We start from the raw sequence: 13854 nt of genomic DNA, 5'->3' as shown, positions 1-13854 counted from the left end.
ATTGGTAAACTCTGTCATTTGGCAATTACGCACCTGCTTGATTGTTTATTTGATTTCCATCATTAATGGTTAAACAAAAAATTTTTTTTTGAGAGCTACATTTTGATAGCCAGTTTTGGTCATGATTTAAACATGATTTAATTCCTATAGTGCCTGGAAGGTCAAATATAATGTCAAAAATGTATTTGGGTCGGAATTAGAGTTTCTTTTATGAGGAATTATTCACCCCGAGAGTATTAAACATAAAATGCATTTTGGAACTAAAGGGATAGTTCTCATCATTCCTCATGTTGTTCCATGACTATTACTTTTCTTCTTTTTCTTTCTTTGTGGAACATTTTTGAAAAATGTCTCACTATCTCTGGCATTTTTGTGCACACAATGAAAACCCAATGTTGTTTGTGACCCAATCTTACTTCCGTTGTATAGACAAAAATACAATTATAAATAAAAAAATTATTTTTCCATGTTAAATGCAAGTCAAACAGACTTGAAATGACATGAGGGTGAGGAAATGACGACAATGTTTATTTGGGGGTGAACTGTCCCTTTAAGATTCAGATCACATTCAAATGTCCATTGACTGTCAGTGTTTTATTGGTTCAAAATGTTTTTTGTAATATGTTTTTGTAATTCAAACATTCTTAAATCAAGATACATTTACTCTGATATTATTTCCAGTTTTCTGTAAACATATCCAAAAGTAAGTGAGTTTATGCTTAAAACAAGAAAAAGGATCTAAGAAAAATGAACTTAATTTAAAACGTTCTTGTTTTAAGCATGAAATCAATGAATTCCGATACATTTCATTTTCATTCTCACGCAGATGCGTCCTGATTGAAGAATGTTTTAGATATTTGTATATAAGACAAATCATGTTTCATATTTTGCAGTGTAAGAGCTGCTTGGCTTATATCGAGTTTACATGAAGACATCACATGATCACCTCGATATGAAAAGAAAGCAGAGTGGACGACATCTACACGTTATCAGCGCAAACGTTTCCTTTTTCGTGAATAATATCCATATGCTGAATGAGATGGAAATAATTCCTTAAGGAGCATAATGCGGCCTGAATTGGCCGTGTTATGCATGAAGGCCTGTTTGTGTGGAAAACACTTGGTTTATGGATCACATTAGACTGGGATGTCTTCCCTGGACAGCAGATTGTCTGTAAAATCGGTTAAAGTGCCTGCCATTGAATTAATACTGTGGACTGACAGGAATAAACCTCATAGCTTATGAAGAGGCAGTTGATCTGTGTGGGACAGGATAGTTTGGGTGTTAGCGCCGAGAGAGGCCAGTTTACATTCACTGCACTACAACTACTCGCGCTGAAGTACACTAAAGGCTCTCTCTGAAAGGCTCATTCTCGTTTAGAGGTATTACTTTAGCAATGTGTGTTGAAACAGTTCTTGACTATTTGCTAAAATGCTCAACCCGCTGATTGTGATGCAGCGCTAAACTGAACTCTGCTTGATCAAAATAGAAATGGCCGTTAAAAAGTGCTTGTAGGCAAAATGAAGCGGTATGTCCAGAAACAGATTGATTTTGAAAAAAGCTTAAATGATGTCCATATAACCCAATTTGGTGCAACCAGGTTTAAGAGGGTTAACGGTTTGAAATACTCAATAATACCCATCGAAAGTAGCTTAGGGAGTTTTTCCACAGACAGTAAAAACTGTTATGTATAAAGTCTGCCACACTAAAAATCATGGAAAATTGTTAGCTATAGAATTTGCACATGAGAAATCTGCTTTGAATTGTTTCTGTATTACGGAAGAAAAAAAATATTTTTGCCTTTATAAGCAATGCAGCAAAAGCTTTTTTTTCTAAAATCTTTGTCTCTTTTTTTTTTTTTTTTTTTTTTTTGCTTTTTATCAATTTTTTTCTCTGAATGAAAGTCTCAGTGTTCCACCATGGAAGCGGTAGGATAAGAGCACCCCTGGTGGCCTGGAGGAATCAGTGACATTAAAAAGGCCACATGCTTCAGACGGACACATCAGCTCGTGAAGTTCGCTCTGAGAGTGTTCAGGAGACACCGGCGCTCAGTCCATGGGACAGCCGCAATAAAAGAGCACGTTTTATAGTGGGGTGAGGGATATAGCTCAGTCAGTGAAGCGCTGGCAGGCCTTCTTCCAGCGGCACGCTGTGCACCACAGGTCCCTCTTCTCCATGCCATACACCTTTCGGCACTTCTTGGCTTCGCCACGCGGTTTCCTGGGAATGCATTTCACATAGTGTCCATTTCAGCTGTGATGCAAGGCTATAAAAACATCTTAAACCAAAAGCATGCGGACAGCTTACCTGGTTCCAGTAGTGGGTTTGGCAGTGGAGGTGGTGTTGGCGTGTGTTTTGCTGACAGTGGTGTGGTTAACAGGCTGTCTCTTCTCACCGATGCTAACAGTGCGGATCTGAGTCATCGGGCCCTGCAAAAGCCCTTCATGTTAAAGGTGATCTAACAAAAAGCTCAACCATTACCTTAACACAAAAGTTAAGACATATCTCATTTAACACTCTGGCTGATTTCTAAGTGATACATTATCATGGCTACTTTCCAAGGCAAAATAATAGTAACAGTTACGCTTTCTTAGCAAACAGCGCCAATTACTGGTCTATAACAGCACTTGATCACAGTCTTAACTAGTTCATAATAAACTGTGCTTTATATGACAGGCACTCTGCAGATGTCTGCAGTTCATTTGTTTGGAAGCTACTTTCATTGTTTTGCAGAAGCATCTGAGACAGGAAACCAAAAGTCATGCGAGTGCAACTTCTGAAGGACCCCAGGAGACAGAGAAAGACAAGCTGGTAGTGACAAACGAGGCTCAACCGGGCTCACAGGATCACTGCCCTTTCAACATTTAGTGAGTCAAGGCTTTTACAAGGTGACACAAGCTGTCGAATACGTCTCTGAGAGGAAGAAAAAAAGAAAGAAAGAGGTAGCCATCTCACCGGTAGAGCTTTATAAATGACAGGGGGCGACTGCCAGGATACACTGATCCTATCCTCACTGTGAGGCGGATCAGAGGGCATGCTGGGAATGCTGACAGGGGTTGTAGCCTGAAAAACACAGTGTGTGTAAGACGCGGTGTTAGCAAAGCCATCAGAGAGAGCCAAGAAGAGCTGCCTCAAAGACTCAATCAGCACAAGCCAGTCACATTATAAATGGTTAAAAACAGACTGTCTGAGCAGCAGAGAGCAGATACGGCTCCTGAAATCATGGCCTTTGTTGACCTCGTCACACAGACCCATAAATACTTCCACAAAACTGACTCCAGCTATTACAGAGACACATGTGTTTGCAGTACTCTGTCTCTGATACTCAACAGAACCCTCAGTCTGGTGCACTAGCAAAGGTCAGATATACAAATCTCTGGCCGTTTGGAAGATTTCTGAAAGGTCATTCATTCCATTTGGGACAGGATTTCTCAAGAAACTCCAAATGTAGTCAGACTGCAAATCCCTGCTCTTCAGTAAAGTATCGGAACATCCTCAAAACAAGACAAGTGCACTTCAAGATCTTCCTAAAAAAAAATTTCCCAAGATATTTTCATTTTGCAAAAATATATATTTGAATAAAGTTTTCTGGCAAATAGTTTCTTGTTTCAAACATAAATCCAACAAAATTCAATGAGGTTTATGTGAAAGTCAAATAATCACAGCAAAATAATAATAATCATTATTTTATATATATATATTTATTATATATATATATATATATATATAGTGAATTATAATTAATAATTATATATATATATATATATATATATATATATATATATATATATATATATATACAGTACAGACCAAAAGTTTGGACACACCTTCTCATTCAAAGAGTTTTCTTTATGTTCATGACTATGAAAATTGTAGAGTCACACTGAAGGCATTAAGGGCTATTTGACCAAGAAGGAGAGTGATGGGGTGCTGCGCCAGATGACCTGGCCTCCACAGTCACCGGACCTGAACCCAATCGAGATGGTTTAGGGGTGAGCTGGACCACAGACAGAAGGCAAAAGGGCCAACAAGTGCTAAGCATCTCTCGGGGAACTCCTTCAAGACTGTTGGAAGACCATTTCAGGTGACTACCTCTTGAAGCTCATCAAGAGAATGCCAAGAGTGTGCAAAGCAGTAATCAAAGCAAAAGATGGCTACTTTGAAGAACCTACAATATGACATATTTTCAGTTGTTTCTCACTTTTTTGTTATGTATATAATTCCATATATAATTCCACATGTGTTAATTCATAGTTTTGATGCCTTCAGTGTGAATCTACAATTTTCATAGTCATGAAAATAAAGAAAACTCTTTGAATGAGAAGGTGTGTCCAAACTTTTGATCTGTACTGTATATATATATAAAATGTAGTATATATAATAAGACATAATAGTTTTAAGAAAACAACAACAAAAAAATTAAGGAAATATTTCGCTCCATAAAGAATTTTTATTAATTTGTATTTTATTATTAACAATTAAGCACATCCTACATTTTTCATTACTGTACTGCAACTAATTACATATTATTTAATAAATAGTAACATATTTATACATCACGGTAGTATTTGTTCATGCTTTAGTATACTTATGATTTATTTATTTATCTTTAATTTAACTTTTTACATTTAAAAATCACTCCAGTATTTGTTCCGTACTACAGAAAAATGAATTTATTACATTAGTTTAGAACGAGAATTGCCGTTAAAAAGACATTCTTAAACACATATGAGGTATTTTGTATACTCTCTTATCATTTTGCCCATTCATCGCAAGTCCATACAACCACAATTTGCACGCTAATATATATATATATAAATGAAATCATTCATTATACACAGTGATCATGGGTTAAACCACTTGAATCATATGGATTAGATTTCATTGCATTGTTAAAATTATGGTTGCGTGTGAATGATTTAATAAATTATGAGACTTATTTATCTTCCAAAGAAAAGGGTGGGTTTGGAAAGACACAAGGGTGAATCAATAATGATTTTCAGGTAAACTATCCCTTTAAGACACATTATGCTAATGAGAATGTAGGGGGAACTGCAATAAATTGTCGTGAAAATAATGTAATAATGGCAAAATGGTCTTAAAATTGCATTTAGCTTCTCCATACAAAATATAATATCTTATTTCTTTTGATTTTGCTTTCTGTCGCCCTCATTTTGTTCCAAACCTGTACGAGTTTCTTTCTTCTGCTGAACACACACACACACACGTTTGTTTTTGTGAAAAGTGGGTTCATCCCATAGACGTAATGGGTTTTTATACTAAATTCTGAAGTACTCTGGACCAAGTGTACTATTTAGTACTATAAACTCTATTATAAATCCGTCCAATGTTATTGTGCCGGATATGTCGATGGATATGTGTGAAAATTTCAAAAGTTTCTTTGTTGAAAAAATTAGGTCTCAAATTCCTTGGGCTATTTATGATATCACAGCTACACCATCTGTTCCTGTGGTGTTTGATCACTTTGATGCTCTTGATCTTCCTAGTTTGAAAAAAATAGTAGATCAGTTAAGGCCATCAGACTCCCCACTTGATATAGTCTCATCAAAGATAATCAAGCATGCTTTTGATACAGTTGGTCCTAGTGTTTTAAATATAATAAATAGCTGTTTGGTATAAGGATCTGTGCCTGATATTTTTAAACATGCTATGGTGCAGCCTTTAATTAAAAATACTAGTCTGAACTCAAATGAGTGAAATAATTTTAGACCTATTTCAAAATTGTAATTTCTCTCAAAGATACTAGAGAAAGCAGTTCTTATTCAATTGGAATCTTTTTTAAATGAAAATTTGCTTTTGAAAGAATTTCAGTCTGGCTTTAGGAAACATCACAGTACAGAATCTGCACTTTTAAAAGTTCTTAATGATGTTTTATTGACTGTAGATTCTGGAAAGGCCGCAGTTTTGGTGTTACTTGATTTGAGTGCGGCATTTGATACTATAGATCACAAAATTCTTATCTCACGGCTAGAGAGTTTGGTAGGGATGCGAGGCGTTGTTTTAAACTGGTTTAAATCGTATTTAACAAACAGAAGTTTCTCAGTTACCATGGGGGAATTTACATCTTCGTCTGCCCCTCTTAAATGTGGGATACCTCAAGGGTCCATCTTGGGACCCATTTTATTTTCATTATATATGCTGCCAATTGGTGCTATTTTTCAAAAACACAAAATATCATTTCACTGCTACGCAGATGATACACAGATATATATGCCTGTAAAAAAGGAAGATAATCATTCATTAGGGCCTCTTTTAACATGTCTGAATGATTTGAAAACTTGGATGGCTGCAAATTTTCTGCATGTAAATGAAGGTAAAACTGAGATTGTTGTGTTTGCACCCTCTAATGTATCTGAGTCACCCTGGGTTGATTTAGGTTCTTTATCTATTTATTGTAAATCCATGGTGAAAAACTTGGGGGTAATTTTTGATAACTCCCTAAAATTTGACAAACAAGTAAACGCTGTTGTGCGATCAAGCTTTTTTCAATTAAGAACCCTTACAAAAGTCAAGTCATTTTTGTCATTTGAGGATCTAGAGAGAGTAATGCACACTTTTGTGACCTCACGTTTAGACTACTGTAATGCTTTGTATGCAGGAATTAATCAGTCAACTTTGAGACGTTTGCAAATTGTTCAAAATGCCGCAGCTAGATTGCTGACAGGATCTCGGAAGCGGAACCATAACACTCCGATTTTGTTTTCTTTACATTAGTTGCCTATCCGCTATATAATTGATTTTAAGATTTTGTTGTTTGTTTTTAAATCTCTAAATGGTCTGGCACCACCTTATCTCTCAGATCTATTGCAGATATACTCTCCATCAAGATCACTTAGGTCCTCTGACCAGAAAATGTTAATTGTCCCAAGATCTAGACACAAACTTTGGGGTGATCGTTATTTTTCTGTGTTGGCACCGAAACTCTGGAATAGTCTGCCTTTGCATATTAGAACTGCCTCCACAGTGGTATCTTTTAAATCTTTCTTAAAAACTCATCTTTTCTCTCTGGCTTTCCTGTCTAAATCAAATAGCTGAGTAAGTTTATTGTTTGTTTTATGAGAGTAGCTAGATATCTTCTGTATAGTATTGTGTAAATGTTTTGCACATTTGCTTTTGTATGTTTTCAAATTGTACAGCACATTGGTCAACTACCTGTTGTTTTTAATTGTGCTTTATAAATAAATTACCTTACCTTACCTTACCTTTATACTGTACAAACTGTATATTCTATCGCCCTTCACCAACCCTACACCTAACCCTAACCCTCACAGGAAACTTTGTGCATTTTTACTTTCTCATAAAAACTCATTCTGTATGATTTATAAGCGTTTTGAAAAATGGGGACATGGGTTATGTCCTCATAAGTCACCCTCTCCTTGTAATACCTGTGTCATACCCATGTCATTATACAGAGTTGTGTCCTGATTGGTCACAAAAACAAGAGCACACACACACACACGCAAACACAAAAAATATATTTTGAAGAAATGTTGGTAACCAAACAATCATAAAATGACCTTCATGAATAAATTCATACAGGTTTGGAACAACATGAAACACAACTTAAGTGAACTCTGTCTCTTTAAATCTCTCTGTTGACTCTGATGGAGAGAGACTTGAGTCGCATTAATAACTAAAACAGAGCCTTGCGTGGGAGATTTAAAAGAATATGAAGTTTCCAAAGTAAAAACACACACCCACACACACACACACACACACTGATAAACGTGTCCATGAAGACTTGATCACTACACCTCAAGCCCATAATATGATACGAGCGCTCCACTGTCTGCACACAGACACAGACAGCCAAAACAGAAGCTGTGTTCAGAATGTGTCCATGCGGACTGCTGTTACCTGGTAAGCGTGGTCAGTGCGGATATGGCACAGAGCCGACGGTGCTGATTGGCTGAGGGGGGTGTGGATCATACGGGCGGGCTCAGATCGAGACGCATCACAGGTCAAGACAGGGAAGACGGGGGCCGGGCCGGACGTAGTAGGAGAGGTGGGCGTGAGGTTGGACAGCCCCTCCGAAAGCGTGTCCATGTTCACCTCGATCTCAGAGTAGTAGAAATCCTCCTCGCCATCGCTGTAGTCAGAATCTCCGTTTCGCCTGAAAACACACAACAATGAAAGTCAGGCTGGTTTGGATGTGTCAGCACGTCCACAGGCGGCCAGCAGGGGCCAGCAGCGCCAACACATTCACACAGGATTGAGTTCATATGGGAAGGTCAGGTAGCAACAAGAGGCTATAAAAACACTCTTACTACTTCCATCAGAATGTGGTTCCCCTTTACCTCCTGTTATGGTGCTCAGAAAGGGAAGCGCTCACTGAGCCGCCCCGTCTTTAGAGAGCGACAGACAATCTGGGCCCCTCAGATTCATCTCCAGTCCAAAAGCAATGAGTGGTACTTTCATATGTCTCTCTCATTTCTGTGTAGAAGACTTGCAAACATTCAAACTTCAGACCGAATGTGTGATGTGTGTGATTAGGGCTCACCCCAGGTGCACGGTGCGGATGTGGCGCTGGATCCCTGAGGAAGTGCTGAGGACTTTTTCACAGTTCTTCCACAGACACTTAAACATCACCTTCATGGAGTTCTGGAACAAACACACACACACACATCTCATAAAGGACATTTCAGTGACTCCAAAGCTGCTAAAGAACAGTGCTCAGGTTGTAAAGAAGTTTAGACTCCAAGCTTTGGTTGTGTGACGCCGTCCTTGGACCGTGAAGGCACCCAATTATGAATCAATCAGAGGATTTCACAGTGACAGTCCTGTAAGATTGACATTTTTGAGTCAACAGGTCAATATTTAATCTTACATTTGTTAAAGTATAAAACAGAGCACACACGCAAGGCTCCAGATGCAAAACTATTAGGGCTGAATTAATTGAAATTTAATTTGAAGAGAAACAGAATGCCTGAAACAAATACTAAATATAGTGCTATGACTATTATAGCCACTTTAAAGGTGAGTTATGAGAGAATAATAATTAGTAAGTGCACCGTTAAGTGTTCAGAATAAATATCTGAGATATTTTGTAGAAATGTTATTTTAGTGTAATTTATAGTACACTTATATTATGTATTAATATTTTTGAATACGCATTAATTTGACATTTTGTCATTTTGTTATGTGCTTTTGTCATTTTTATTCAGTTTTTATAGTTCTATTTAGCTTTAATTTATGTTATGTCAATTTCAGTAATTAATATAGTCCTGCCTTATTAGTATAAATATAAATTCCACTTTCAAAATTAATTATGAGAGAATAATAATTAGCAAGAGCATATTTAAGTGTTTACCATATTTTGTAGCAACGTTATTAGTATTTTTATACACTATTATAGTATTTATTTATATTCTGAATAAGCATTTGTTTTTGAATTTTACTTAACACCTTTTTGTTGTGTGCCTTTGTCATTTTTATTTGTTTTATTCTATTCTGATCTTTTTTTTCAGTTTCAGTTTTAGTTAGTGAAGTACTAAAGCTAAAACTTACTTTATTTCAGTTAGTCGTCAAGACAAATTTTCACATTTGCATTAAAGTTGATTTCATATTTATATTTTATTTAAAGGAAAGGAATCCCTCAAAGAGCCGTGTATAATGCACAGGGAAGTGAGAGATCGAATCAAGTGTGGTTTGAAGAATAACAACAGGGTACAAAGAGATCTGCTCTGTTAGCAGTCAAGGCCATCCATGATCCGCAGTGATTCAGAGGCCTGATTGCATAAGTCTCCTGTGTATCTGCTGGCCCACAAGCACAGAGGCTTCAGAACAACAGTGACACTGCCAGGTGACGTGTGTGTGGGAGATTCACACCTCCTGCGCTCTTCTGTCACTTTCCCCGCTTGCTCTTAACCTCATCTGTGTTTATCTAACATACCTGATTCCTGACTTTCAACAGGCCGTTCATCAATGAATCAGACTCTCACAATATTTACTGAAATGCACTGCTTATTTATAGCCTGTGACTAAAATGAACACTTAACAAGCACCAAAACGGAGTAAAAAATGTATTTAAAATTAGATATTTTAGATTACAGTAATATAACTGCACACAAAAGTGCTGTTTTTTTTACATTATAGACATTCATTGCTGTGATGCATAAGCTTTATACATTTCCAGCATCATTACTGCAGTGTCACATGATCCTTCAGAAATCATTCTGATATACTGATTTGCTGCTCAAAAAAATTCTTATCTATAGTGAAAACTTTTTTTTTATGCATAGAAAATTCAGCATTTGAAGTATAAATCATTCATTTTAAATTAAGTAAAAAAAAAAATTACTTGAAATGATATTTAGTAAAAAGAAATGTCCGATGGGCTATATTTATCGGAAGCTAGTTTTCTCCGATCTGAACCCTGGTTGTAGTTGATTTCCTGGAGAGTGCGTGTAAATGTTTAATAGGTTATATAATGAGTTCAGACCGAGAACAGTGGGAATGAATGACACTCCAGAACAAACCCAGATTATATTATCATCATGATTATAATTATCTTCATTTCTTCTGATAAACCCAACCACGATCTTAATTTGTGAGAAAAATTAGAAAAAAATTTGAAAAATTGTGAGAAAAATTAGCACATTAACTCTGAAACGTGAAACATGTCTGGACCTGTTTGCTGCTCTTATCAGAGTCAATGAGTGGGTGTGTGTCTGCTCACACACACATACACAAACAACAAGTACTCCTGCTGTTCTCAAGGCCGATGATATTAACTCTTTCATAGATCACACGAGCCTAGGAAACATTTCCCATCCATACCTTGTCAGCGAACATGTGACAATCATTAAAGTGCCCCATTATGCCATTTTTACAATTCCTAATATTGTTTTGAGTCTTAAATGCAGCGATTTACAGTGCATTCAGGCTATAATTTATTTATTTGTTTAATCAGTATGTGCGTTCCTTGGGAATCAAACCCACAACCTTTTGCGCTGCTAACGCAGTGTTCTACCACTGAGCCACAGGAACATGAAACATTTCCCAACGATCCTCAAATGATTCGTTCGAAGCAGTTCTATGATTCAGTCTCTCTAAACCCCTCCTTTCCACGAGCCTGCTCTGCTCTGATTGGTCAGATGCCCCAGTCTGTTGTGATTGGTCTACCGCGTACAGCGCATGTCGGAAACTAAACACCCATTGACATAGTTCTGTATTCTGAACGCTCGATAGAAAATCTTATATTTGAAAAGGCATAATAGGGTCACTTTAACCAAAACAGAGTCAAAAAGCAAGCCAGATAACTGGTATAGTGGGACCGGGTGTATGTTTCCATCTGTCTTTATGAATGAACAGCCAGTTCTCTTGTGTTACACTTCACGCAGCTGCTCAGCATTTGGCTTGGTTCACTTCAAAGAGTTTGTTTCTTTTTCTCGTCTCCTTCATGCAAAGTGGTTTTTATTGGCTATAGCAGGACATATAGGTATGCAGAGAGGCCTCTTGTGAGCTGAAATAATAGAGGAGGTAGCCAGCGCTGTTGCCTAAGACAAGCACTAGCAGTATGGGACACATCCATCTGTCTCTGCACTCACACAGATGAGCCAAGAAATGAGCCCAAACCATATTAAACATTATGTAATGCGCACAAGCGAGTAACAAACAAATCTGCAATCTAATTATTAGAATTCGTTCTTTAACGTTTCGACTCAATATCTAGCTGTGTAGAGGATGTCTAATGGAGTTTCTAACATAATCTGAAACCATCCTAATGGGGTCAAATATGAATCGCTAAGGATTATTTTTAAATTAAACATATCTGTTTAGTAAGATCTAAGTGCTTTTTTATTTGATCCCGATAGGATCTTTTAAGAAATTATTTAGCAATGCAGTAGTCATCCTTTAGGTTTTAATAAAAGTCCAAATGGCAAGGCATTTCGGAAGGTTTCACAGCAGAACTCATAATAAGGTATTATTATGCTTGAATACGGTTAAAATTACATACGGCACCTTTAATTATATCAAGTGTTCTCTAGTAAACGTGTGTTGTTTGAGTTTTGAAGTTGAGAAAACACGGGGTTGCGAAATCTTTTGTTTTTCAGTGGCTCTACTGTTCTAGCTGGATCAACTTCCAGTTATGTGCTATGATGTAATTCCTGTGACTTGAGTGATGATACCTTGGCATACCTTGCAAAATTGTTTACAAACTTTGTATGTTCATGACAGGGATTGAAAGACTGGATATAACTTTGCACAGAAAAGGTCAGTAAGCTATTTTATTTTAACAATATTAACAAGTCTAAAGATCTTTACACACGGAGTCCGAAATTTTCATCTGAAATTTTTGCACGTTGAAAAATAAACGACCTCACGCTGTGTCAATTATGTTTACACACTGCCTCCAAAACTATCGTCTGTCATGAAAACATTTGAATCAGGTACGATTTTCTGTGTTTTCGCATCCCTAGCATGCATTTTGATGGGAAAGGATACAGAATAAAAAAAAACGGAAAAACGCATGACACGGTACGCAAAGACCTTAAAGGTCCTATGACATGAAAATTTCACTTTCTGAGGTTTTTTAACATTAATATGAGTTCCCCTAGCCTGTATATGGTCCCCAAGTTTCTAGCAATTTTAATCGGTGTAAATCGAGATTTTACTATCTTTCTCTGCCTTAGAAAACGGAAGCTCAAACGGGCTGATCTTGAATCTCCTCTTTGTGACGTTGTAAAGAGAAATGTTACCTCCCCTTTCTCTGCTTTGCCCGCCCAAATATTTACATATAATTCAGTCGCAATGTCAGCACAGGCGTTACAAACAGACTTTTATGATATGGATTCGACAGCACCGGCACAAACAGTGAGTAACAGTGTTCATTAATGCCTGATCTGTGATCAGTGACTTCTGATGTGTAGTTAATCATTCAAGTTCACACAGAGTTTCTTTCTAAATCGTTTAATACGGTTTATGCATCAGTGAATCAAGCCAGTGACTAAACGATCAACTTCACGTTGTTTCTATATATATATTTGAGAGGGGTTCCACATGTAATACGCATTTCGAATGCAAAGATGTCAGCCAATCACAACAGTTGTCGTTTCCTCGGAGTCTCACAGCAGACACACCCCTTCAAACAGAGCATTCAAGCCAGAGGGCAAATATCAGGATATAAAAATGCTTTTTATTTCTAAATTTCAAATGTAAAAATCATACTAACAATATAAGTACACCTAAGGAAACATTAAAAAGCATTTAAAGAAAAGGAAATAATCCATGTCATGGGACCTTTAAGTCTTGATGTAAACATTTGTTCCTGAGCAATGACAACAACTGGTTACCATAGTAAGTGGCTTGATATAAATGTGATTTTTGTATCTACACCACTGTTGAAAAAGAGATTTCCGTAATAAATGTTTAAAAAAATCTTGACAATCCAAAAAAAAAATTTCTGTGCTAAATAACATCCACAGATGCTGTCAATACAGCTAAGGTTGTCCTGAACCCAGAAGATTGCTCTTAAATGTCTGATAGCACTTAAGGAAAATGTGTCTGTCCTGTTTCTGCTTTATTCGTTTCTCTGTCCAATATCTGTAATTGCAAAATCAGAATTGAGAAATATAAAAAAAAATAATAATGAAAAAAAACATCTTAGTAAACATATTTCACTTTTCTCCTTTCTTCAGGGAGAGGTGTGTATTCATGACAGGATCCAAGTATACAATATTGTGCAATTGGGAATTGCATGAAAAACGTGTGTTACAGCATTTGTAGCGCTTTGAAAGGATAAGCCGGAGTGGATCTATAACGGAAATCCCCCCACACACACACACACACACACATCCTCGGCCTCTCCCAAAACAAGGTGAACCAAGCTGA

At 36.9% G+C, this 13854-nt stretch overlaps 1 protein-coding gene across 2 annotated transcripts in view; it reads right to left on the bottom strand.

The window, feature by feature from the left end:
• Positions 1-1894: 1894 nt before the first annotated feature.
• Positions 1895-13854, bottom strand: part of LOC132129041 (zinc finger protein 704-like) — a 63062-nt gene continuing 51102 nt past the window's right edge. Inside the window, exons 5-9 of one of the 2 annotated variants that reach the window (XM_059540455.1) lie at positions 8522-8622; positions 7879-8134; positions 2956-3063; positions 2308-2429; positions 1895-2220 (exon numbers count right to left, since the gene is read on the bottom strand). In XM_059540455.1, coding sequence (XP_059396438.1) covers positions 2109-2220; positions 2308-2429; positions 2956-3063; positions 7879-8134; positions 8522-8622 — 699 coding nt within the window. In that variant the 3' untranslated portion in view covers positions 1895-2108. The remainder of the gene's footprint in view (positions 2221-2307; positions 2430-2955; positions 3064-7878; positions 8135-8521; positions 8623-13854) is intronic. The other variant, XM_059540456.1, reaches the window with a different exon arrangement.

This window comes from Carassius carassius, chromosome 46, assembly GCF_963082965.1.
Source record: "Carassius carassius chromosome 46, fCarCar2.1, whole genome shotgun sequence".
Lineage (NCBI taxonomy): Eukaryota > Metazoa > Chordata > Actinopteri > Cypriniformes > Cyprinidae > Carassius > Carassius carassius.
The sequence above is the reverse complement of the archived record's forward strand: the minus strand, read 5'-3'. Positions and strand labels throughout refer to the sequence as shown.